This window comes from Tachyglossus aculeatus, chromosome 2 (assembly GCF_015852505.1).
Source record: "Tachyglossus aculeatus isolate mTacAcu1 chromosome 2, mTacAcu1.pri, whole genome shotgun sequence".
Lineage (NCBI taxonomy): Eukaryota > Metazoa > Chordata > Mammalia > Monotremata > Tachyglossidae > Tachyglossus > Tachyglossus aculeatus.
In genome coordinates this window covers 36,304,060-36,329,315 of record NC_052067.1, presented here as the reverse complement: position 1 = coordinate 36,329,315, position 25,256 = coordinate 36,304,060, and the positions used below count along the sequence as shown (strand labels likewise).

Here is a 25,256-nt window from a genome sequence, read left to right as displayed (position 1 = left end):
CAGCGTGGCTCAGTAGAAAGAGCCTGGGCTTTGGAGTCAGAGATCATGAGTTCAAATTCCGGCTCCGCTAATTGTCAGCTGTGTGACTTTAGGCAAGTCACTTCACTTCTCTGTGCCTCAGTTATCTCATCTGTAAAATGGGGATTCAGACTGTGAGCCCCCCGAGGGACAACCTGATCACCTTGTAACCTCCCCAGTGCTTAGAACAGCACTTTGCACACAGTAAGCACTTAATAAATGCCATCATTACTATTATTATTATTATTATTAGAAGTTATGATTTCTCAGGGCTTGGCAAACACTAAGAATGGGTCCTATGTATGCAATAATAATAATGATAATAATAATAATGGTATTTGTTAAGCACTTACTATGTGCCAAGCACTGTTCTAAGCACTGGGGGAGATACAAGGTAATCAGGTTGGCCCACGTGGGGCTCACAGTCTTCATCCCCATTTTACAGATGAGGGAGCTGAGACACAGAAAAGTTAAGTGGCTTGCCCAAGGTCACACAGCAGACAAGGGGAGGACCCCATGTCTTCTGACTCCCAAGCCCGTGCTCTTTCCATTAAGCCAAGCTGTCTCTGTTTCTCTACCGTTGAGTGCAAACTGCAATCTCGGGTAGACTGAGCAGGAGGAAAAAAGAGATTAAATACCCTGATCCTTTTAAAAAAAAAATAGTGGTAAGCACTTACCAGGCTAGATATAAGCTAATCAAGTTGGACACAATCTCTTTCCCATGCGACCCCATTGTGGGGTAGGGACCGGCTCTATCTGTTGCCAATTTGTACTTTCCAAGCACTTAGTACAGTGTTCTGCACCCAGTAAGCGCTCAATAAATACCACCGATAGACTGATTGATTCAGAGGGCCCAAACGGGCAGCTGGCCAGTGCTCTCCTTTCCTAGGGTCCAGGGGGATCAGTTAGGGGCCTGCCACAACCAAGGCCAGTGTGACTGCCAGAAGGCAGTCCTCAAAAATCTCCAGTGGCTACCAATCAATCTGCGCATCAGGCAGAAACTCCTCACCCTGGGCTTCAAGGCTGTCCATCCCCTCGCCCCCTCCTACCTCACCTCCCTTCTCTCCTTCTATAGCCCAGCCCGCACCCTCCGCTCCCCTGCCGCTAATCTCCTCACCGTACCTCGTTCTCACCTGTCCCGCCATCGACCCCTGGCCCATGTCATCCCCTGGGCCTGGAATGCCCTCCCTCTGCCCATCCGCCAAGCTAGCTCTCTTCCTCCCTTCAAGGCCCTGCTGAGAGCTCACCTCCTCCAGGAGGCCTTCCCAGACTGAGCCCCTTCCCTCCTCTCCCCCTTGTCCCCCTCTCCATCCCCCCCATCTTACCTCCTTCCCTTCCCCACAGCACCTGTATATATGTATATATGTTTGTACAGATTTATTACTCTATTTATTTATTTATTTATTTTACTTGTACATATCTATTCTATTTATTTTATTTCGTTAGTATGTTTGGTTTTGTTCTCTGTCTCCCCCTTTTAGACTGTGAGCCCACTGTTGGGTAGGGACTGTCTCTATATGTTGCCAATTTGTACTTCCCAAGCGCTTAGTACAGTGCTCTGCACACAGTAAGCGCTCAATAAATACGATTGATGATGAAGGCAGGGAGGACTGGAGGGGGCCACATGAGATCAGGAACCCCTCTGCCCTGGGGCAGGGGCAATTTAGTACAGTAAGCACTTAGTACAGTGCTCCGCACACTGTAAGCGCTCAATAAATACGATTGAATGAATGAATGAATGAATTTAGGGGCTGACAAGTTTCAAAATCTAAGGACCCTCCAGGGCCTTATATGGGAACTGCTCGATGTCTCTTTTCTGGGGCTTCCCCAGGGGATGAGAACGCCCCGAACCATACTTGAGAAATGAGATAGCCACTGCTGGGGTCCAAACCACACGGCAAGCTGCCACGGGATGTGGCGAAACAGGGGCATCTCCCACCTTCGGTGAAGGACAAACTCGGCACCGTAACCATCCCGTGACATGAAAGACTCAGCACTGTTGACGGAGCATTGTCACCTAAAGCTGTTCAAATGCCCTCTCTCTGACGAAGAGATCTTCCCCATCTCACCGATTTGAAGCCACGGCCAAACTTGATCAGACAATTTTTTCTTTTCTTGTTCTGTTTTATATTTGACAGCAAACGCGGGTACGTGCTCAAAGCTCAAGGTGCCGTTTCTATGTTCTGACCCTGGAATTCGGTTATCACACACATGAAAGGCTCCAGCGGCAGCTTTGGTGGTCTGCTTTTTTAATATGAAAGGGTCTCTCCCAAACAGAGCTGTCTGGGATGGATTTCTGTTGAAGCAGACCTACTTTGATTCTAATCAAAACTCCTCTAATCTTCATAAGGCTAATAAAAAAGGCCTTAAAATTGAGCCAATTTCCTTCTTACTTAACCAAAAGCACTAGACTGTTCCTGCTTTTAAGCCCTGTTCCTGAAATTGTAGAAATGTACACACCGGGGCAGCCTCAAAACTTTTGGAACCCTAACTGTGTGGGGGGGAAACTATACAGAAATTAAGAGAAAATCTTATTCAAGTGGAAAAATGTTATTTTTAAGACTAAAATTTAAACTTTTAGTTTAAATTTAACTTTAATTAAGTTTAAATTTAAACTTTAGTCTAAACTTTTAAGACTAAAGTTTAAGACTAAAATTGCTTATTGGAATTATCGCCTCAGGAGGAGAAAGCAAGTAAGGAGGTGTCAGGGATGTTTGGTACACTCTGACATACAGAGTAACTACCCACTTACCACAGATCTAATTTCACATCCCATCTATTCACGTAAGACATCAATTCCCACATGGAAGGCTAGAGTTCTATTTAAAATAATGGACTAAACCGAGGCAGAAAATTCATTAAAGAAAGCTATTCACAGAGCTTACATCTTACTCAAAGGAAGGGAGGGTATTTACATCATTAATCCATTTAAGCAAAATAATGAAAAATAAGAAGCCGCAGCCTCTTACTGTGCCTGAACGTTTTCAAACGGCAGAATCTGAACATCTGCCTCGACTCTTTGCACCACCTTTCTTCCAAGGAGCCCGAAGGGTATCACAAAGGTCATCTTATTAAATCCTTCCGCAATTTCTATTAAGGGATATCAGAAGGGAAGATTCAGGGACAAAAGCGTCGAGTGACTTCTTCACTCGTAGTAAATTCACTGGCAGAACGGGAGCTACAACAAGCCACCTGACTCCTAAGCCTAAATTTTCCACTCTAGACTGGTCCCTCATATTCAGCGATGACGCTACACATCATAGCTCTGATCCAAATGTGCATGTAAGCCTGAAAAGTCTAATTAACAACGTACGGCTCATCCAAATGAGTGCATGGAAAGATTGTCATCTGCTGTGCTACTGAGTTTGGCAACTGTAACTCCTGTTGCTGTTTTTGATTCTTTGCCTTCTCAACAACTTCCTAAATCTTCCTAAACTTCCTAAAGCAATTCCTGGGTTCAAATCCCAGTTCTGCACAGATCTGCTGTAGGCAGGGAAATCACTTAAACGGTCTGTGCCACAGTTTTTTCCTCTCTAAAATGGGATCCCGGCTTCCCCTGCCTCTTCGATTCTGAGTCCCCTGAGGAAAAGGGACTGTGTCTGATTTGAATCTCAATCAATCATACTCTTCTCTCCCCAGCGCTTAGGACAGTGCTTTGCACATAGTAAGCGCTTAACAAATGCCATCATTATTATTATTATTATGATTCCCGATCAATATTCCCAGCAGTGAAATGGCCTTATCATTTTACATTTAATCATCCTTGTATCCAGAGAAGCATTCTGGCTCTGTGGAAGGAGCACAGGTTTTGGAGTCAGAGGTCATGGGTTCAAATCCTTGATCACGAACAAGGTGAGTGATGGGTAGTAAGTTTAGCTTCGCCCCCACACCAAATCCCTTTGTGACGATCCTTGGCGGAGATATCAGACTTCAGCTTATCAAAGGCCAGGGTGTTTATAATGACAGGCCTTGCTTTTTACAGACTTCCAAGCCCAAGTGGCTGTAAAATTACAGTCCCAAACTGAACCCCCTTTCTCCTCTCCTCCTCCCCATCCCCCCCACCCTACCTCCTTCCCCTCTCCAAAGCACCTGCATATATATTTGTACAGATCTACTAATCTATTTATTTTACTGGCACATACTTACTATTCTATTTATTTTGTTAATGATGTGCATTTAGCTTTAATTCTATTTGTTCCGACGACTTGCCACCTGTCCACGTGTTTTGTTCATTCATTCAATTGTATTTATTGAGCGCTTACTGTGTGCAGAGCACTGTACTAAGCGCTTGGGAAGTACAAGTTGGCAACATAAAGAGACGGTCCCTACCCAACAACGGGCTCACAGTCTAGAAGGGGGAGACAGACAACGAAACAAAACACGTGGACAGGTGGCAAGTCATCAGAATAAATAGAGATAAAGTTAGATGCCCATCATTAACAAAATAAATAGAATAGTAAATATGTACAAGTAAAATAAATAGAGTAATAAATCTGTACAAACATATATTATGAAATGAAAGCCCTTACCAGAATTGACGGAGCATTTCTTATGCATTCGACGCACTCTTTTAAAATGCAAAAAAATTTCCCCTTCTGGACTGTGAGCCCTTGTTGGGTAGGGACCGTCTCTATATGTTGCCCACTTGGACTTCCCAGGCGCTTAGTACAGTGCTATGCACACAGTAAGTGCTCAATAAATACAATGGAATGAATGAGTGAATGAATTCCTGGAGAACTTATGTCCTGAGGGTAGCAGCAGAGCTTCTTCCACACATAACTGCCAACCCTGCTGTTGGGTAGGGACCATCTCTATATGTTGCCAACTTGTACTTCCCAAATTTATTCTATTTATTTTATTTTGTTAATAGGTTTTGTTTTGTTCTCTGTCTCCCCCTTCTAGACTGTGAGCCCGCTGTTGGGTAGGGACCGTCTTTATATGTTGTCCTTCCCAAGCGCTTAGTACAGTGCTCTGCGCACAGTAGGCGCTCAATAAATACGATGGAATGAATGAATGAATGAATGAGTGAATGAATTACTGGAGAACTTATGTCCTGACGGTAGCAGCAGAGCTTCTTCCACACACAACTGCCAACCCCGTTGTTGGGTAGGGACCGTCTCTATATGTTGCCAACTTGTACTTCCCAAGTGCTTAGTACAGTGCTCTGCACACAGTAAGCGCTCAATAAATACGATTGAATGAATGAATGAACCAGGCCTACCTCAGTTGTTTCTGGCTGTGTTCAGCTCCTCACCCACTGGAACATGCCTGGCGTTGACTGAGGGATGGTGGTTTGAGACAAAACATCTCTCCACTCAGGTAACGGGGTCTGCCAGTGCCCTGCGGGGAACCGATCTGCCGGCCCCTCATATTTAGGCGGAGCTGCCGCCACTCCAAACACTGAACCAGCGTGGCTCAGTGGAAAGAGCCCGGGCTTTGGAGTCAGAGGTCATGGGTTCAAATCCCTGCTCTGCCAACTGTCAGCTGCGTGACTTTGGGCAAGTCACTTCACTTCTCTAGGCCTCAGTGACCTCATCTGGAAAATGGGGATTAAAACTGTGAGCCCCCCGTGGGACAACCTGATCACTTTGTAACCTCCCCAGCACTTAGAACAGTACTTTGCATATAGTAAGCGCTTAAAAAGTACCATCATTATTATTCTCTGGGCTTCAGTGGCCTCATCTGGAAAATGGGGATGAAGACTGTGAGCCCCCCGTGGGACAACCTGATCATCTTGTAACCTCCCCAGCGCTTAGAACAGTGCTTTGCACATAGTAAGCGCTTAATAAATGCCATTATTATTATTATTATTATTCTTACTGAGGCAGGGCTGAGATGACAAAGAGTAGAGCCCTTCCTGCCCTCCTTTGCTCAGCACTCAAAGTCACTCAGCCTGTCCAACCATCGGACTCCCGGCATCTGCACACAATAAGCACTCAATAAATACCACTGAATGAATGAATGACCAAAGCAGGATGGCCTAGTAGATAAAGCCTGGGCGTCAGAAGGACCCGGGTTCTAATCCCGGCTCCACCACCTGTCTGCTGGGTGACCTTGGGCAAGTCACTCCACCTCTCTGAGCCTCAGTTACTTCATCTGTAAAATGGGGATTAAGGCTGCACGCCCCATGTGGGCCAAGGACTGTGTTCAACCTAATTATCTTGTATCTACCCCAGCGCTTCCAACAGTGCCTGCCACATAGTAAGCACTTAAAAAATACCATAAAAAAGACCAGAATTAGAAGCTTCCACTCACTCCATCTTGCTTTCGCTCTAAGAACCCAGATGAGACTGTGAGCCTGTTGTTGGGTAGGGACCGTCTCTATATGTTGCCAACTTGTACTTCCCAAGCGCTTAGTACAGTGCTCTGCACACAGTAAGTGCTCAATAAATACAAATGAATGAATGAGGCGTTGGCTGAGGCAGCTGCCTCAATTCTGAACTTGAAAAAGGTCTTTCGCAGGCAGGATTTCCTGACTTTCGAGGTGAATCTTGGATGGGGAGGAATGGGTGTTAAGGAGGGAGAGGAATGACCATGCTCTCTTTGGGACTTCAAATTTCAAGGAAAATGGGATCTCCTGGATTTTTCTTTTTAATTAAGGCTTCAACAATGGAAGTTTTAATAGTGACTTGATGAAAGTCTTCCCCTACACCAGCTGACCCAGACAACACAGTCTCTGCAAATCCTTCATTTCTCCGCTTTAAAGCAACCAAGGGCCTCCTCCTAGGATGAGGAGCCGAATGCCGTGGACCTGCTCTTCAGAGCAGGGGCTTTATGCCTTGATGCCAAAGCCAACGCTGGGAAGCAGTGCGGTCTACTGTATAGCTCACAGGCCCAAGAGTCAGAAGGACCTGAGTTCTAATCCTGGCTCTGCCGACTTGTCTGCTGTGTAACCTTAGACAGATCACTTAACTTCTCTGTGCCTGTCACCTCATCTGTAAACTGGGAATTAAGACTGTGAGCCCCATGTGGGACATGGACTGTGTCAGATCTGATTACCTTGTATCAACCCCAGTTCTTAGTAATGATAATAATAATAATGGCATTTATTAAGCGCTTACTATGTGCAAAGCACTGTTCTAAGCGCTGGGGAGGTTACAAGGTGATCAGGTTGTCCCACGGGGGGCTCACGGTCTTGATCCCGATTTTACAGATGAGGTAACTGAGGCACAGGGAAGTGAAGTGACTTGCCCAAAGTCACATAGCTGACAATTGGTGAAGACGGGACTTGAACCCTTGACCTCTGACTCCAAAGCCTGGGCTCTTTTCCACTGAGCCATGCTGCTTCTCTGCTGCCTGACACATAGTAATAATAATAATAATAATAATAATGGCATTTATTAAGTGCTTACTATGTAGAAAGCACTGTTCTAAACTCAGGGGAGATTACAAGGTGATCAGATTGTCCCACACGGGGCTCACAGTCTTCATCCCCATTTTACAGATGAGGGAACTGAGGCCCGGAGAAGTTAAGTGACTTGCCCAAAATCACACAGCTGACAAGTGGCGGAGCGAGGATTTGAACCCATGACCTCTGACTCCAAAGCCCGGGCTCTTTTCCACTGAGCCACGCTGCTTCTCTGCTGCCTGACACATAGTACAGTGCCTGACGCATAGGAGGCACTTAATAAATACCATAAAAAAAACAAAAAACAACCTCTCGTTCTGTTAACATTTTGACAGCCAAAGATTCAGCCCTAAAGCAGCAGCAGCAACAACTGGAGTCAAAGTTGCAGTCTGTGTGCGTGTGCTTGTGTGTGTATGTGTGTTTGCGTGTGTGCACTGGTGTACCAGCGAAAAAGGGAGAGAGGAGAACGCATGCATGCAAGCACGTTGCAGAGCTGAGAGGGAAAGTTAGGAGAAAAGATATTCTCATCCATTAAGAGGGCAAAGGAACTCTAAACTGCAACAGAGGTGACCTTCAAAGGGCAAAGTCCTTCCACAACCCAGTTGGAGAGGGAGCCTGACTTTTTACCACGGTTATCCTATGACCTTATATAATAATAATAATAATGATAGCATGTATTAAGCGCTTACTATATGCAAAGCACTGTTCTAAGCGCTGGGGAGGTTACAAGGTGATCAGGTTGTCCTGCGGGGGGCTCACCATCTTAATCCCCATCTTACAGATGAGGGAACTGAGGCGCAGAGAAGTGAAGTGACTTGCCCAAAGTCACCCAGCTGACAAGTGGGGGAACTGGATTTGAACCCATGACCTCTGACTCCAAAGCCCGGGCTCTTTCCACTGAGCCACGCTGCTTCTCCAATAATGACGGTATTTGTTAAGTGCTCACTATGTTGAAAGCACTGTTCTAAGCACTGGAGGGATACAAGGTGATCAGATTGTCCCACGTGGGGCTCACGGTCTTCATCCCCATTTTCCAGATGAGGTAACTGAGACCCAGAGAATTGAAGACGTGACTTGCCCAAAGTCACACAACTGCCAATTGGTGGAGCCGGAATTTGAACCCATGACCTCTGACTCCAAAGCCCGGGCTCTTTCCACTGAGCCATGCAGGTTATATTGATTTGGTAGTGCAGTACTTCTCCCTCCAAAGATCCAAGTGCTTAATGGGCATTATCTCAGGGCTGCTCACGGCATCCCCGGGAAGAAGGGCACAGAAAATAATAATAATAATAATAATAATAATAATAATGGTGTTTGTTAAGCACTTACTATGTGCAAAGCACTGTTCTAAGCACTGGGGGGATACAAGGTGATCAGGCTGTCCCACGTGGGGCTCACAATCTTAATCCCGATTTTACAGATGAGGGAACTGAGGCACAGAGAGTGAAGTGACTTGCCCAAAGTCACACAGCTGACAATTGGCGGAGCCGGGATTTGCCTCTGACTCCAAAGCCCGGGCCCTTTCCACTGAGCCACGCTGCTTCTTGCTCTCAACAATGCCCAGCCTAGGCATCGCTGACTTTGTATAAGAAAATGCCACTAACGAACGGTAGGAAGATCCCTATCTAGGGTCACTCTTTTCCACAGTGCAGCCACGAGGAAACTGTTGTCCATACCTCTGTTCTACAGAGGAGGAGACCCCCCACCCCCAGACCTCAAACAGGTTCAAAAGCTGCCTAAGGCTATTTTCAGAAGCACCAGAGAGAGCAGAGCCTGATCCTTAAGGTAGGGCTGGATCCATGAGGCTTTCAGGTGGTGGAATGGCCCTTGCCTCCTGAGGCTAAGTCATTTGACTTTCCAGTAACTCACTCTCCAAAGAATCAGGTGAAAAGACAATAATAATGATGGTATTTGTTATGGGCAAAGCACTGTTATAAGTGCTGGGGGGATACAAGGTGATCAGGTTGTCCCACGTGAGGCTCACAGTCTCCATCCTCATTTTACAAATGAGGGAACTGAGGCACTGAGAAGTTAAGTGACTTGCCCAAAGTCACACAGCTGACAATTGGCAGAGCCGGGATTTGAACCCATGACGTCTGACTCCAAAGCCCGTACTCTTTCCACTGAGCCACTCTGCTTCTCAATAACAGCAACAGCACCCTTAAAATATCAAAAAGAACATCGAGGAATAAGAGATTAATCTCTTACTCCAGTTAATCTCAGTTTCCCCATCTGTAAAATAGGGACTAAATACCTGCTCTGCCTCCTCCCTAGGCTAGAAGCTCCACGTGGGACAGGGATCGTATCTGATCTGATTACATTATATCTACCCCGACATTTAGCACAGTGCTTGGCGCTTAGTAAATTCTTAAAGATGATCCAAGTCATTATTACTATAATAAAGCAGGTGAGGGAAAGCCTGGATGACAGAAATCCACATCTCAGTCTACATCTTCATTTTAGTTCCCAGTTTCAATCTCCCCCTCCTACTCCCTCTCCCTGCCCACTCTCTCATTGAGGTGCCGATAAGCTGTGACATGGCTGGAAGAAGAAGGTGGAAGAAGCGGGGAGCAAAGAACCTGAGGGTGATCAACCTCTGAATAATGAGAGAAACAGAATGGCTTGGTGGAAAGAGCATGGGCCTGCTGAGTGACCTTAGGCAAGTCACTTCACTTCTCTGAGCCTCAGCTTCCTCATCGGTACAAATGGGGATGAAGACTGGGAGGCCCACATGGGACATGGACTGTGTCCAACCACATTAGCTTGTACCTACCCCGATGTAACTGGCACATAAGAAGCACTTAATATCATTTAAAAGAAAAAAAAATCTCGGGAGTTGGCCAGAGTCCTCCTCAGGATACCACGACGTCAGCCCAATTTCCACAGACGTGGATGGCTTCTCCATTTGGAAAAAAAATCTACACCGCTCTTTCTAAATCTGACCAGGTTGGACCAGATCACCTCTGCAAAGTGGTTCTGCGGCCGGTTCCCTCCCTCCTGAGTCCTGCATCCCGTCATGGGATAGGCTCCACGTCGCAAAGGGAGATGAGAGAGAGAAGGGGCGGACGGGAAGGGGAGAGGAAGGCAGCTCCACTTACAACACGAGGATATCGGCACACTGATAGCCAAGATGACCCAGACGATGTCCATCTTGCTGAGGCAGATTGTGGCTCTGTGCTGGGGCTTGTCCTCCTCGGTGACGTGGGAGACGTTCCCGGCCATGCCGGGCTTCCAGGTCCCCGCGGGGACCAGCCTGTTGAGGAAGTTACCGGTGGCAGAGGAGCTTGCAGTGGAGAGGGAGCCAGGCTCCCGGCTGGCCCCGATGGAGAGCGGGTTGCTGGCCAGGGTGGGGCCGCTCTCCGGGACCTGCTGAGAGCTCCTTGCTGAGGGGGAGGAAACGTTGACCTCCAAAGGGACCCGGGAGGGACCGCCTGATGCCACTCCTGCTCCGGGTCGTCCAAACAACGGGATGTGGATCCCCGGGGCCAGAGGGAGCCAGGAGTCGTTTCCACCCGGGACAGAGTGTGGGGGCTGATAAGGCACTGAGGAGGCTTCAGGATCAGCATGGGGGCCGGGGGGTGGGCCGGTTGGCTTTGCAGCTTGGCCGGCGAGAGAGGGGTCACTCTTCAGCTCAGGTCGCCCGAGGCCCGGCCCGGTGTCCTCGGGGAAGGAAGAGTCCGTGGGAGGAGCCGGGGCGACGCGGTTGGGCTCCATGGGGGTCCCCACCTGGGACTGGGCAGGGAGGAGGCTGGTGAACAGGGTGCTTGGGGAGGGGGGCCGGGGCAGGGGCTCCCTCCGGGGATAAGGCTCTGTGGCTTCCGTGAAGTCGCCTTTGTAAATCTGAAAGATTTTCCCCAAGGGATGAGTCTGCTCAGCGTGTGGGCCGCTCTGATTATGGGCATGGTGGTACGTGTCCTTCCGGCCAGCGGGGCTGCCGGTGGCTGGTGGCTGAGGAGGAGGAGATGGAGGGGGAAGAGAAGATGGAAGAGGAGGAGGAGGAGGAGGAGGAGGGGATGTCGCAGGGCTGGGGGGCCGTGGCGCCTCGCGGTTGGCAGCGAGGGCGGGCTCCGTGGTGGGGCGGTCGGCGGCATGGGGAGGCATCGTCGTCACCAAGGCAGCATCTCTCAGGGGGCCCTGAAATGATTCTCTGGGAGACCGTTCCTGAAAGGCAAACACCAGCTCTTCTGTCAGTGCCAGGATCAGTAGAACACCTTGAGGAAGAAACACAGAAAGAGGTGTGAAATCCAAGCTGGAGAGGGACGAGGCTGAAATCAAAAAGGCCCAAAGGCAGGCCTGTCTTACCACTCTGGCCTCAGCCTCACCCACAAGCCCTCCATTGAGTGTCCTGTGTGCAGGGAGCTCCTGAAGGGAAATCTTGCCCAGGAGATCCCTGCCCTCTGGGACCTGGCCATGGCCTCCTGTCAGAAGTGACTGACCACTCTTCATGTCTTCCTGACAGGGAACACAGTCATAACGGGAAGGCATTCCTCACGCACTTCCAGGGAACCATATGAGCGTTAGAGGAAAAACCTATTTTACCCTGGAGGGAGAAGGTGGGTCGTGGACGATCAGAACAGTCCACTGTGGTGCCAAGTAGTGGAAAAAACATGGGCCTGGGGTTTAGGCGATCAAGTTGGCACAGTCCATGTTCCACACGGGGCTCACAATTGTAATCCCCATTTCACAGATGAGGTAACTGAGGCACAGAGAAGTGAAGTGACTTGCCCCAGGTCACGCAGCAGAGAAGTGGCAGGGCGGGGCCTAGAACCCAGGTCCTTCTGATTCCCAGGCCTGTGCTCTAACCATTAAGCAATGCTTCTGGTGGATGGGCCAACCACTGCTGGTTTTTCAGGACTGGGGAAACATCCAAGCACTTAGGACAGTGCTCTGCACACAGTAAGCGCTCAATAAATACAACTGAATGAATGAATGGACTAAATGTTTTTGGAGAGATGCTTTTGGGCAGCAGAGTGGAGCGTGGGCTGAAGTGGGGAAAGAAAGAAGGCTGATGCAGTAATTCAGGTGAGAGAGGATCAACATGGTAGCTGTCTGGATGAAGAGGAAAGTGCCAATTATAACCATCTTGGGAAGGTTGAACTGACAAGATTTGGTGACAGATTGAATTTGCGGAATAAAAGCCATGAGACAAGGATAATGCCAAGGTTATGGGCTTTTGAGACAGAAAGGCTGATGGTGCTTAGTACAGTGCTCTGCACACAGTAAGCGCTCCATAAATATGATTGAATGAATGGTGCTGCCTACGGTGAACGGAAAGTCAAGGGGAGGACAGGGTTTGGGTGGGAATTTGAGGTGCTGGCAGGACATTCAACTAGAGATGTCCTGAAGTTAGGAGAGAAGGAGAGAGGTCAGGGCTGGAGATGTAGATTTGGGAATCAGCCGCATAGAGATAGTAGTTGAAGACATGGGACCATTGAGTTCCATGCCACTCTCCTTACCAGATTTCCTAATCCATTAGTTGTGACTTCATACTCTCTAGCCTCACCTATGTTTTACCTTATTTTTCGGCCCTCTTGAAGCAGATAAGCATTCTCCTTCCCATGCTCATTTTCACATTCACACTCTGCCCCTGGCAGGTCTTCTTTAATGACCTATTTATTCTTTAATGATAATAATAATAATAATAATGGCATTTATTAAGCACTTATTATGTGCAAAGCACTGTTCTAAGCGCTGGGGAGGTTACAAGGTGATCAGGTTGTCCCATGGGGGGCTCACAGTTTTAATCCCCATTTTACAGATGAGGTAACTGAGGCACAGAGAAGTGAAGTGACTTGCCCAAAGTCACACAGCTGACAATTGGCAGAGCCGGGATCTGAGCCCATGACCTCTGACTCCAAAGCCCGGGCCCTTTCCACTGAGCCACGCTTTCTTTCTGATCATTTGCCCAGAGTAGTGACCAGACAACCAGCACCACCAGACCAAAGCCCCTTCAGAAAGATGTGACCGTGACTCAGACCGTGACCGTGACTGTAATCAGCTGGCACTTCCACTCGTGACTCCCTTTTTGGCAAATGCCCAGAAGCAGATGGGTTCCCCGCCCTTTCCTCTCCCTCACTCCACATTCTTGAGCAAGTCACTCGGCTGGAGAGGAAACCAAGGATTGGGCAGATGTCCCCAGCAGATGAGGCTGTGTCACTCACTGGAATACGGCTCCCGGGATGACAAGGACGGACGTTGTAAAGCCATTGGCAACATGTTGGGAGGAAGAGGCTTTGGCAGACTCACTGGGAAACCTACTGTGCCATCCTAGCTGCCAAGGCAACAACTGCAGAAGAACCATTTAGAAGACAGGATGCCAGCTTCAAAGCCAGGTCTGGGTATGATGCTTTGGAGAAGCTCAGCCTTTCCATCCCCCATTTAACGAAGTTTCACCGCAGCCGAAGAGTAGCCGTGCCCAGCGACAACTGAGACCGGGACGTGGGTACATACGCTTTCGGGTCAAAACATCACCGCCCCACTCAATTTCTACCTGGCTGTCTATTGGAGATGGCTTCACAGACTGCGTCCTCTCCTGGTTCTCCTCTTATCTCTCCGGTCGTTCTTTCTCAGTTTCTTTTGCAGGCTCCTCTTCCCCCTCCCATCCTCTTACTGTGGGGGTTCCCCAAGGTTCAGTGCTTGGTCCCCTTCTGTTCTCAATCTACATGCACTCCCTTGGTGACCTCATTCGCTCCCACGGCTTCAACTATCATCTCTACGCTGATGACACCCAGAGCTACATCTCTGCCCCTGCTCTCTCCCCATCTCTCCAGGCTCGCATCTCCTCCTGCCTTCAGGACATCTCCATCTGGATGTCTGCCCGCCACCTAAAGCTCAACATGTCGAAGACTGAACTCCTTGTTTTCCCTCCCAAACCTTGCCCTCTCCCTGACTTTCCCATCTCCGTTGATGGCACTACCATCCTTCCCGTCTCACAAGCCCACAACCTTGGTGTCATCCTCGACTCCGCGCTCTCATTCACCCCTCACATCCAAGCCGTCACCAAAACCTGCCGGTCTCAGCTCCACAACATTGCCAAGATCCGCCCTTTCCTCTCCATTCATACCGCTACCCTGCTCATTCAAGCTCTCATCCTATCCCGTCTGGACTACTGCATCAGCCTTCTCTCTGATCTCCCATCCTCGTGTCTCTCTCCACTTCAATCCATACTTCACGCTGCTGCCCGGATTATCTTTGTCCAGAAACACTCTGGGCATGTTACTCCCCTCCTCAAAAATCTCCAGTGGCTACCAATCAATCTGCGCATCAGGCAGAAACTCCTCACCCTGGGCTTCCAGGCTGTCCATCACCTCGCCCCCTCCTACCTCACCTCCCTTCTCTCCTTCTCCAGCCCAGCCCGCACCCTCCACTCCTCCGCCGCTAATCTCCTCACCGTACCTCGTTCTCGCCTGTCCCACCATCGACCCCCGGCCCACGTCATCCCCCGGGCCTGGAATGCCCTCCCTCTGCCCATCTGCCAAGCTAGCTCTCTTCCTCCCTTCAAGGCCCTGCTGAGAGCTCACCTCCTCCAAGAGGCCTTCCCAGACTGAGCACCTTCCTCTCCCCCTCGTCCGCCTCTCCATCCCCCCCATCTTACCTCCTTCCCTTTCCCACAGCACCTGTATATATGTATATATGTTTGTACATATTTATTACTCTATTTATTTATTTATTTATTTTACTTGTACATATCTATTCTATTTATTTTACTTTGTTAGTATGTTCGGTTTTGTTCTCTGTCTCCCCCTTTTAGACTGTGAGCCCACTGTTGGGTAGGGACTGTCTCTATATGTTGCCAATTTGTACTTCCCAAGCGCTTAGTACAATGCTCTGCACATAGTAAGCGCTCAATAAATACGATTGATTGATTGATTGATTGACTTTGTTTACTTGGTCATCTCCTCAGTATGGGAAGGGGCCGCACCTCCTGAAAGTCCTAATCAAAGCTTGCCTCACTGTGACATTGCTGTGCCAATTTCTAGACTGTCAGCCCCCTGTTGGGTGGGGACCATTTCTGTATGTTGCCAACTTGTACTTCCCAAGCGCTTAGTACAGTGCTCTCCACACAGTAAGCGCTCAATAAATACGATTGAATGAATGAATTTGGAAGGTTGGGCAGGGTGAGGGGGAAGGATAGCTTTTGGCCTGGGATCACTGCAACAGTTCCAAGCTCTGGCCTTCATTGAGCGCCTACTAAATGCTTGGGGAAGTACAACAGAAGCAAAATACATGTTCCCTGCCCCCAGGAAGCGTGGCTTAGTGGAAAGATCCCGGGCTTGGGAGTCAGAGGTCATGGGTTCTAATCCCGCCTCTGCCGCTTGTCAGCTGTGTGACCTTGGGCAAATCACTTCACTTCTCTGGACCTCAGTTCCCTCATCCGTAAAAGGGGATGAAGACTGTGAACCCCCCCGTGGGACAACCTGATTACCTTGTATCTCTCCCAGGGCTTAGAACAGTGCTTGGCACAAAGCAAGAGCTTAACAAATACTAACATTATTATTATTACAATCTAATGGGGGAGGCAGACATACAAAATTATTTACAAATAGTGGGAACAGTAAGGAAGTACCAGGATCAGAGAAGTAGCAGGGCAAATATGCCAGGGTGGAATACTGTAATCAATCAGAATAATTAAGTTTAAAATTAAACACACATACTCAAACCCACACACAATATATTTCTACATCTACAGGTATACCATTATATCTCTATCTATCTATATGTATATGTAGAGGTATGGGTACAGATATAATTACATAATGATTAAAGGGGGATGTTGGGTTGGTTTGACTTGGGTGTTGGGATTTTATACGGGGAAGGCTTCCTGGAGGAGGTAGGATATTGGGTGGGCTTTGAAGATAAGGAAGGCTGAGGTGTAGTGGGGTGATTGAGTGGTTGGAGTTGGGAGGATTGAGAGTGGGGTACAGTTAGAAGTTGAGTTTTGGAGGAGTGGAGAGTGCAATTCATTCAATTGCATTTATTGAGCACTTACTGTGTGCAGAGCACTGTACTAAGCCCTTGGGAGAGTACAATACAACAATAAACAGACACGTTCCTTGTCCACAATGAGCTTACAGTCTAGAGGTAGGGAGACAGACATAAATATAAATAAATATGAACTTAACTTCTGTGGGGCTGGGAGGGGGAAGAATAAAGGGAGCAAGTCAGGACGACGCAGAAGGGATTGGGAGAAGAGGAAAGTGTCAGGGCTTAGTCAGGGCAAGCCTCTTGGAGGAGGTGTGCCTTCAATCAGGCTTTGAAGGGGGGAGATTGTGAGATTTGAGAGGGGAGGTCGGCTGGAAGCAGGAAGGAGGAGCGGTGTCGGCATTGAGATGGATGAAATTGAGGCATAGTGAGAAGGAGTGAAGTGTGCAGGCTGGGTTGTAGTTGACAGTTGTAGTGCGGGTTGACATGGCGGCCGACAGTGAGCCTGAGTCCGAGGTGTTTGAGATAATAATAATAATAATAATAATAATAATAATAATAATGGCATTTGTTAAGTGCTTACTATGTGCAAAGCACTGTTCTAAGCGCTGGGGAGTTTACAAGGTGATTAGGTTGTCCCACAGGGGGGCTCATAGTCTTCATCCCCAATTTACAGATGAGTTAACTGAGGCACAGAGAAGTGAAGTGACTTGCCCAAAGTCACCCAGCTGACAAGTGGCGGAGCCAGGATTTGAACCCATGACCTCTGACTCCAAAGCCCGGGCTCTTTCCACTGAGCCATGCCACTTCTCCGAGATCACGGACTTCACCACCGCCTCTGAGTGGGAACGATTTATTTCAAAAGTTGAAGAAGTTTTGAATGACTGGAAACTAATTGGGCACAACACTTGAGAAGGCCGTCAAGGAAAGGAGCCGGAGTTGGGTGCTTGCACTGGTCCTTTGTTTGAAGAACCCAAAGTAGAGGCTGAACTTCCCATCTCTGACTGACCATTTTGATGCTAGCGATGCCTGTCTACTTGTTTTGTTTTGTTGTCTGTCTCCCCCTTCTAGACTGTGAGCCCGTTGTTCGGTAGGGATGGTCTCTATCTGTTGCCAAACTGTACTTTCCAAGCACTTAGTACAGTGCTCTGCACACAGTAAGCGCTCAATAAATACGATTGGATGAATCTGAACGAATGAATAATAAAAGAGCAGCAAGGTGAGTGGGGAGGGGGCAAGGTGATTGAGTGTTTTAAAGCCAATGGTGAGGAGTTTTTGTTTGATTTGGAGATGAATGTGCAATCACTGGAGTTTTTGAAGGAGTGGGGTGACATGTACTGAATGTTTCTGTAAAAAAATTACCTGGGCAGCTGAGTGAAGTATGGACTGGAGTGGGGAAGAGTCAGGAGGCTGGGAGGTCAGCAAGGAGGCTGATCATCATCAATCGTATTTATTGAGCGCTTACTGTGTGCAGAGCACTGTACTAAGCGCTTAACATTGTTCTAAGTGCTGGGGAGGTTACAAGGTGATCAGGTTGCCCCACGGGGGGCTCACAATCTTAATCCCCATTTTACAGATGAGGTAACTGAGGCCCAGAGAAGTGAAGTGACTTGCCCAGAGTCACACAGCTGACAATTAGCGGAGCCGGGATTTGAACCCATGACCTCTGACTAAAAAAGCCCATGCTCTTTCCACTGAGCCATGCTGATGCAGTAATCCAGGTGGGAAAGGATGAGTGTATTAACATGGTAGCAGTTTGGATGGAGAGGAAAGGGCAGATTTTAGCGATGTTGTGAAGGTGGGACCAACAGGATTTAGTGATGGATTGAATATGCGGGTTGAAAGAGAGAGAGGAGTTGAGGATAAAATCAAGTTTACAGGCTTGTGAGAGAGGAAGGACAGTGGTGCTGTCTACAGTGATGGGAAAGTTGGGGGAGGACAGGGTTTGGGTGGGAAGATACGGAGTTCCGTTTTGGGCATGTTAAGCTTGAAGTGAAGGGAGGACATCCAAGGAGAGATGTGTTGAAGGCAAGAGGAAATGTGAGACTGCAGAGAGATCGGGACTGGAGATGGAGATGCAATCTGGGGAGTAGAGGGGATTCTGGGCAGCCCATGGGATAAATGATGGCTGCAGCACAGAACAGCAAGAACGCTTAAAGTAGATGTGTTGGGGCCTGAGATGCCACCAGTGGCTGGCATTCAGATGTGTCAGACGGGATGGCTCAGTCATTTAGTTCCCAACACCTGCTCCACATGTAGCTTTGTTCACCGGGTGGTCAATGGATTTTAATTGGTGCTGATGCAGTTGAGGGAAAGCCCACAACAAGATCTCTGGACCTGAGTCTGACTCTGTTTGGGCCTTTCCATTCCCTTAAGGATGGATGGACACACATGCACACCTAAAAGCATGTTCACCTGTTCCGTTTTAGTTCTGGGCCTGACATGTCAAGGACAGAGAAAGACCCTTCTTTAGATGCACTTCAGAACAGAGCAGAAAAGGTCAGAAACTGATTCTGAATCTCATCATTCAGAAAAAAAATGATAAAATACTCTCCAGGGAAGAAAAGCTGACATAAATCCTCTCCTTGGCTACTGCCACTGTGAAGCTGGAAGCCAACTTGGGGAAGTTGGCCCCAAGCAGGATTAATAATAATAATAATAATAATAATAATAATAATAATAATATTGGTATTTGTTAAGCGCTTACTATGTGCAAAGCACTGTTCTAAGCGCTGGGGGAGATACAAGGTAATCAGGTTGTCCCACGGGGGGCTCACAGTCTTCATCCCCATTTTCCAGATGAGGGAACTGAGGCCCAGAGAAGTCAAGCGACTTGCCCAAAGTCACACAGCTGAGAAGTGGCAGAGCCGGGATCTGAACCCACAGCCTCTGACTCCAAAGTCCGTGCTCTTTCCACTGAGCCACGCTGGATTACACCAGTCCAGACATCTGGAGGGAAGTGGATCCCATTTTACAAGGACTCAAAGGGAAAATATGTAACAACTTTACACAGAAGGCTGTCCCAGAACTTTGCGATTTACCCAGTTGGGAAGTTTTCCCTCAGAGTTACCCTAATTTCTTCCTGCTCCAATTCAATCCGAGTTCCCTAGTTTGGCCTTCGGTGTTTTCACCATAGTAAGGAGCATTTATTGAAAACCCGGTAGTAGTTGTTTGGGAGACATACTAAAGAAATGTGTCGGCTACACAGAACACAAATTCCCGTTGTACACATTGGAAAACTGTTGGGAAATCATTCCCTGATTCCATGCCTCTAACTAAATATCCCCAACTCCTTTCCTGCCACTTCCTTTAGCTCCTATCCTTGACTGTATGCAAGCTCCGGGCAGACTTGATTAATGCAAACTGGCATGCAAAGGGCATTAATTTGGACTGTAAACCCTGTTTTTATTTGGATTATAATAAGTGACTGTAGTTTTCCGACTAAAACACCCTTCCAAACACCTTTCAATCTGTAAATGTCCCACAGCTCCTGGGACAAAAGGTTGAAGGCGCAATCTGCCTGAGGTTGGTGTGTTTCTTATATTGGCTACATTCATTCATTCAGTCATATTTATTGAGCATTTACTGTGTGCACAGCACTGTACTAAGTGCTTGGGAAGCACAATGCAGCAACAGATAGAGACAGTCCCTACCCAACAATGGGCTTGCAGTCATGATAGATGGGAAGCAGTGTAGTCTAGTGGAAAGAACAAAGGCGCAGGAAACAGGAGACCTGGGTTCTAATCCAGGCTCTGGCACTTTTTTATGGCATTTATTAAGCGCTTAATATGTGCAAAGCACTGTTCTAAGCGCTGGCCACTTGCTGTGAGACCTTGTGCAGGTCACTTAACTTCTCTGTGCCTCAGTTTCCTCAGTTGTAAACCGGGTACTAAAATCCTGTTCTCCCTCCCTCTTATGACAGTGAGCCCCATGTGGGATAGGGTCCGTTTCCAACGTGCTGATCTTGCATCTACCCCAGTACTTGGCACATAGTAAGCACTTAATAAATGCCACAATTACTACTATTATTACTATTGCTATTAGATGATGGTGTTATACAAAGGGCACCTGGATTTCTAGAGACTAGGTTTCCTTCCGCTCAACCTTGGGAAGCTCTCATTTGCATTCTCATAGACACATTCCTGCCCACAACAAGTTCATTCATTCATTCAATCGTATTGATTGAGCACTTATTATGTGCACAGCACTATACTAAGCACTTGCCTAGAGGGGGAGACAGATATTAATATAAATAAATGAATAAATTATATATGTGTATATATATATATATATATATATATATATATATATATACAGATATATAAATACTGTTTTTAGAGAAGCAGCATGGCTCAGTGGAAAGAGCCCAGGCTTGGGAGTCAGAGGTCATGGGTTCGAATCCTGGCTCTGCCACTTGTCAGCTATGTCACCTTGGGCAAGCCACTTAACTTCTCTGTGCCTCAGTTCCCTCATCTGTAAAATGGACATTAAGACTGTGAGCCCCACGTGGGACTACCTGATCACCTTGTATCCCCCAGCGCTTAGAACAGTGCTTTGCACATAGTAAGTGCTTAACAAATACCATTATTATTATTATTATTATTATTATTATTATTATTATTATTATTATAGCTGGGCATTTCTCTATTTCTTCCTCAACCAATTCCTTCTTTTTTATCTTGGCACATAGACTCCCCTCTCTCTAAACTAGGCTTCAACTGTCCTGCAACCAAAAGCCTCCCTTTTGATCACTCCCTACAAACATCAGTATCACAGACTCTTTAAGAGGGGCAGGGATCTTGTTGGGGTGGGGATGTCATCTTGCCCATCCCCTGTCTTAAGGGAATGCCAAACCTAAACCATCCATAACTCTATTCTAGACAGCATGGCCTAGTGGAAAGACCATGGGCCTGGGAGTAAAGAAAACTGAGTTCTAATTCTGCGTGACGTGCCAACGGTGTGACCTCGGGCAAGTCATTTAAGGTCATTGTGCTGCAGTTCCCTCATCTGTAAAATGGGGACTTCATACCTGTTCTCCCTTGTATTTAGACTACGAGCCCTATTTGGGTGAGGGACTGTATTCTTCCTGATTATCTTGAATCTACTCCCGTGCTTTGTACAGTGCTTCCCGTATTTTAAGAGATTAATATTACAATTTCTATCATCATCATTAGTGCCTTGCACAGAGCAAGTCCTCATTAAAGTAGCACTGATTGATTGGCAGGCGAGATGCTGCACTATTCTGGAAAGATGTCCATTCGGGTGTGTAATATTCTTTCTTGTCACAAAATCCTTCTGCAAAACTATATCGGCAGAAATGGTCACTGCTTCCCAAGTGGGAAGACCAAGATAGCATGCACAACCTAATGTAAAAAGCCTTTCAGATCAGCGCTAGTTCATCCGGTGCTCAGGGCTCTGCTGGCAACTTTCAATTTAAAGACCAAATTTAGAAACCTGAAGCAAACCTCCCCATCCCTCGCTATCATACAATAATAATTATAATAATTATGGTATTTGTTAAGCACTTACTATGCACCGGGCACTGTACTAAGTGCTGGGGTGGATACAAGTAAATGGGGTTGGACACAGTCCCTGTCCCGTACAGCATTTACAGTCCTGATCCTCATTTTACAGATGAGGTAACTGAGGCACAGAGAAGTGAAGTGGCTTGCCCAAGGCTACACAGCAGACTCGCAGTGGAGCGGGGATTAGAACCCATGACCTTCTGACCCCCAGGCAGGTATCCACTATGCCATGCTGCTCCAATTGTATTTACTGAGCGCTTACTATGGGCAGACCACTGTACTAAGCACTTGGGAGAGTATAATACAACTGAATCAGCAGACACGCTCCCTGCTCATAATGAGCTTACAGTCTCTCATGAAATCCTTCCGCTGCTGACAGGCAATAGCCTCTTCAGTATGTCAGTATCTGAGGGAATGTTTCAATGTATAGATATGGACCATTTTGTGGAATTTGGAGCTAAGATTTGGCAGTAGACCTGCCTAGTTGCTCTCTCCTCTTCTTCTGGGCCTGAGTCTTTGGATCATTAAATTGGCTTCCTCAAGGTGGTTGAAGCTATCAGCCGATCAATCAGTGGTATTTAACGAGCACTCTACTGAGCACCTGGTAGAGTACAGTGGAGTTGGGGACATGGTCCCTGCCCTCAAGGATTTTACAATCTAATGACTGTAAGTGTGTTAATTGGGCCAGCTATCTGGCCTAACTATTCGGCAAAAAGGACTGCTATCCTGGGCCCAATTACTGAGACAGGGGAGGAGTTGGGGAAGAAGAGGAGATGGTGGGGAGGAGCTGTGGCCATCAAAAAAATTCACTGCAACCATTCCATCTCCCCTGGTCCTGCTATATACACACACTTTACTTTTCTTTTCTTTTCTTCCTTCCTTCCTTCCTCCTCCTCCCTCCCTCCCTCCCTCCTTCCTCCCTCCCTCCTTCCCTTCTTCCCTCCTTTCTTTCTTTCTTCCTTTCTTTCTTTCTTTCTTTCTTTCTTTCTTTCTTTCTTTCTTTCTTTCTTTCTTTCTTTCTTTCGTTCTTCCTTCCTTTCCTCCTTCCTTTCTTTCTTCCTTTCTTTCTTTCTTCCTTTCTTTCTTTCTTCCTTTCTTTCTTTCTCTCTTTCTTTTTTTCCTTCCTTCCTTCCTTCCTTCCCTTCCTTCCTTCTTTCCCTTCCTTTTTTCCTCTCTCTGTCTCTCTCTCTGTCTCTCTCTCTCTCTCCTGTCATTGCTACTTTGACATGTGCTGGGGTGACAAAGCCCACACACAGACTCATACTGAGGAAAGACAGGGAAACCCTTGGTCTGAGCAGGGAGGGAGGCACCCCCAGGTTTTCACCGCCTGGGGCCCAGCACCTTAATCCAGTCCTGCTGGATTTCCTGAACAAGGAAAACCTGTACGCTGGGATTCCGGGCAACCCGAAACCCCAGTCTACTCTCCCAATTTAAAACTGCATGTGGGAGTCTCATGATTCCAGTTTCTACTATACTTCCACAGTATCCTTAACACTCAGCCATCTTCCTGAACCACCGAATAGTCTGTGGACCCAACTGGTACCCAATTCACTGTTTGTTGACTGACTGAGGATCCACGTTATGGTTTGGGACTGTTCCCCAGCTCTGATCCGCAGAACTTGCATTCAAAAAAAAAAAAAAGAGATGAGGCAGACGCTACTCCGATCCACACGCAAGTAGAAAGTACTTTCTCAAATGTCTCCCCAAAACACAAGGAATCCAAGGAGACATTTGAGATTAGGGAATGAATAGAGCCATCAACATCACTAACCGTGAAATAGGGTTATTAAAATTCAAAGGCCATCTTGTTGGCATTGTTAGAAGGAATGTAAATGCCTTACGGCACAACTGCTTTATGCTTTTCCAAACAAAAGGGTAAACACTCAAAGCATTTCACAAGAGTACTCAGCCCAAACCCATTTCTAGGCTAGGCCAGAGTTAATGGAATCAATTAGGGCTAAAGAGTTCTTAATACACTAGAAACTACTGAGCAACTTGGTGTGAGATGAGTCATAGAGAGTCAAGTTTGAGGGACAGAAATTCTTCCCTCATTCACCCTACCTCCTCTTCAGGCCCCATCAGGAAAAAAAGATGCAGCTTTAAAAAAGCTCTCCCTCTTCCTCTCTTTCTCTTGCCAAAAGGAGCAAAGAAAACAGTTTGCTGGGTAAGAATTTAATACAGCTACGCTATAAAGAACAAAAGCAATCCTGCAAATTATATTGTCCATTCCTCACTAGGTTTTCAGGTTATGAAAGCGCTGATGCATTTTTCAACAAGAGAAATTGGGACCAAGGGTAGTTTTGTTATCCTAAATTGTCCCAAGTCACTACATTATCACAAAAATATTTTTGATTACTGTATATAGCTCCACCAAAAGATATATTCCATAAAAATAAACTCAATGGTCTTTGGCTAGGGAAACAGAATTCCTAGAATCTCATAAAAAACTTCAGGTTATGGTTATTATTATTACCACTATTTAAAATAGTATTTGTTAAATGCTTACCATAAGCCAAAACTATTCTAAGCATCGGGGTAGACGCAAGATAATCAGGTCGGACACAGTCCCTGCCCCAGTCTAAGCAGAAAAGAGAGCAGGTATTGAATCCCCACTTTGCAGATAAGGAAACTGAGGCACAGAGAAGTTAAGCAACTTGCCCGAGGTCAAACAGTAGCAAAGTGGCAGACCTGGAATTATGACTTAAGCCCCCGTGAATCCCTTTATTTTTTGGTTTTGATCGCAGATCCTTTGAGCAGTTCCAAATGAATGTTTGAAGTGAACCTGAAAATTATCATTCCAGTGAAAACAACCCTTATCACCAAGGAGCTAATCATATGCCACTCCTGTGAATGAAATGATAGTGCAGACGATAGTAGCAGTTCTCGCTGAATAAAGATGAGGCACATTTCCCCAAAAGTCTCCAAGTGAGATTTGGCGCTTTTGCTTATCGCTTTTTGATGGAGAAACTGAAGCCCAGAAGAACTGAGAGGCTATGTTAAGGACACCTAAAGAGGCCAGGTGTCCTAGCTCTTGTAGTATTTATTCTTAGAGATGGTTCAGGCTCAGTTCAGTTCTGTGTCCAAGGTCATTCTTAAGAACCAAATCTATCCACATCCATGTTACACTCTACATTTCACATTTCTTAGTATTAAACAGCAAATCATCCATCAGCCCTTCCAAGGTGGGCCAGTCACGTGGGAGAGGTTTTGCTCAGTAGTTCACTTGAGTTTTACATAGTGATAAATCCAGTTTTTGGATCTAGTTTCAAAGCTTGAGGAAAGCCCAACGAAGACAGTGAAGTACAACGATTACAGGGTTGTACTCCCTAGTTGACAGCAGATAAAGCAACCCATCCATAGACCCCAGAAAGAAAAGAGGTGACTAAGACACTGACAATGTCTGTTCCCCAGTGCCACCAGAAAGCCACAAAACCTATCAGACA

The 25,256-nt window shown here is 47.0% G+C and overlaps 1 protein-coding gene across 1 annotated transcript in view; it reads right to left on the bottom strand.

Moving 5' to 3' along the window:
- TMEM108 (transmembrane protein 108) overlaps positions 1 to 25,256 on the bottom strand; it is a 236,145-nt gene that overhangs the window by 3,987 nt on the left and 206,902 nt on the right. The window contains exon 3 of the mRNA XM_038740873.1: positions 10,465 to 11,577. Coding sequence (XP_038596801.1) covers positions 10,465 to 11,577 — 1,113 coding nt within the window. The remainder of the gene's footprint in view (positions 1 to 10,464; positions 11,578 to 25,256) is intronic.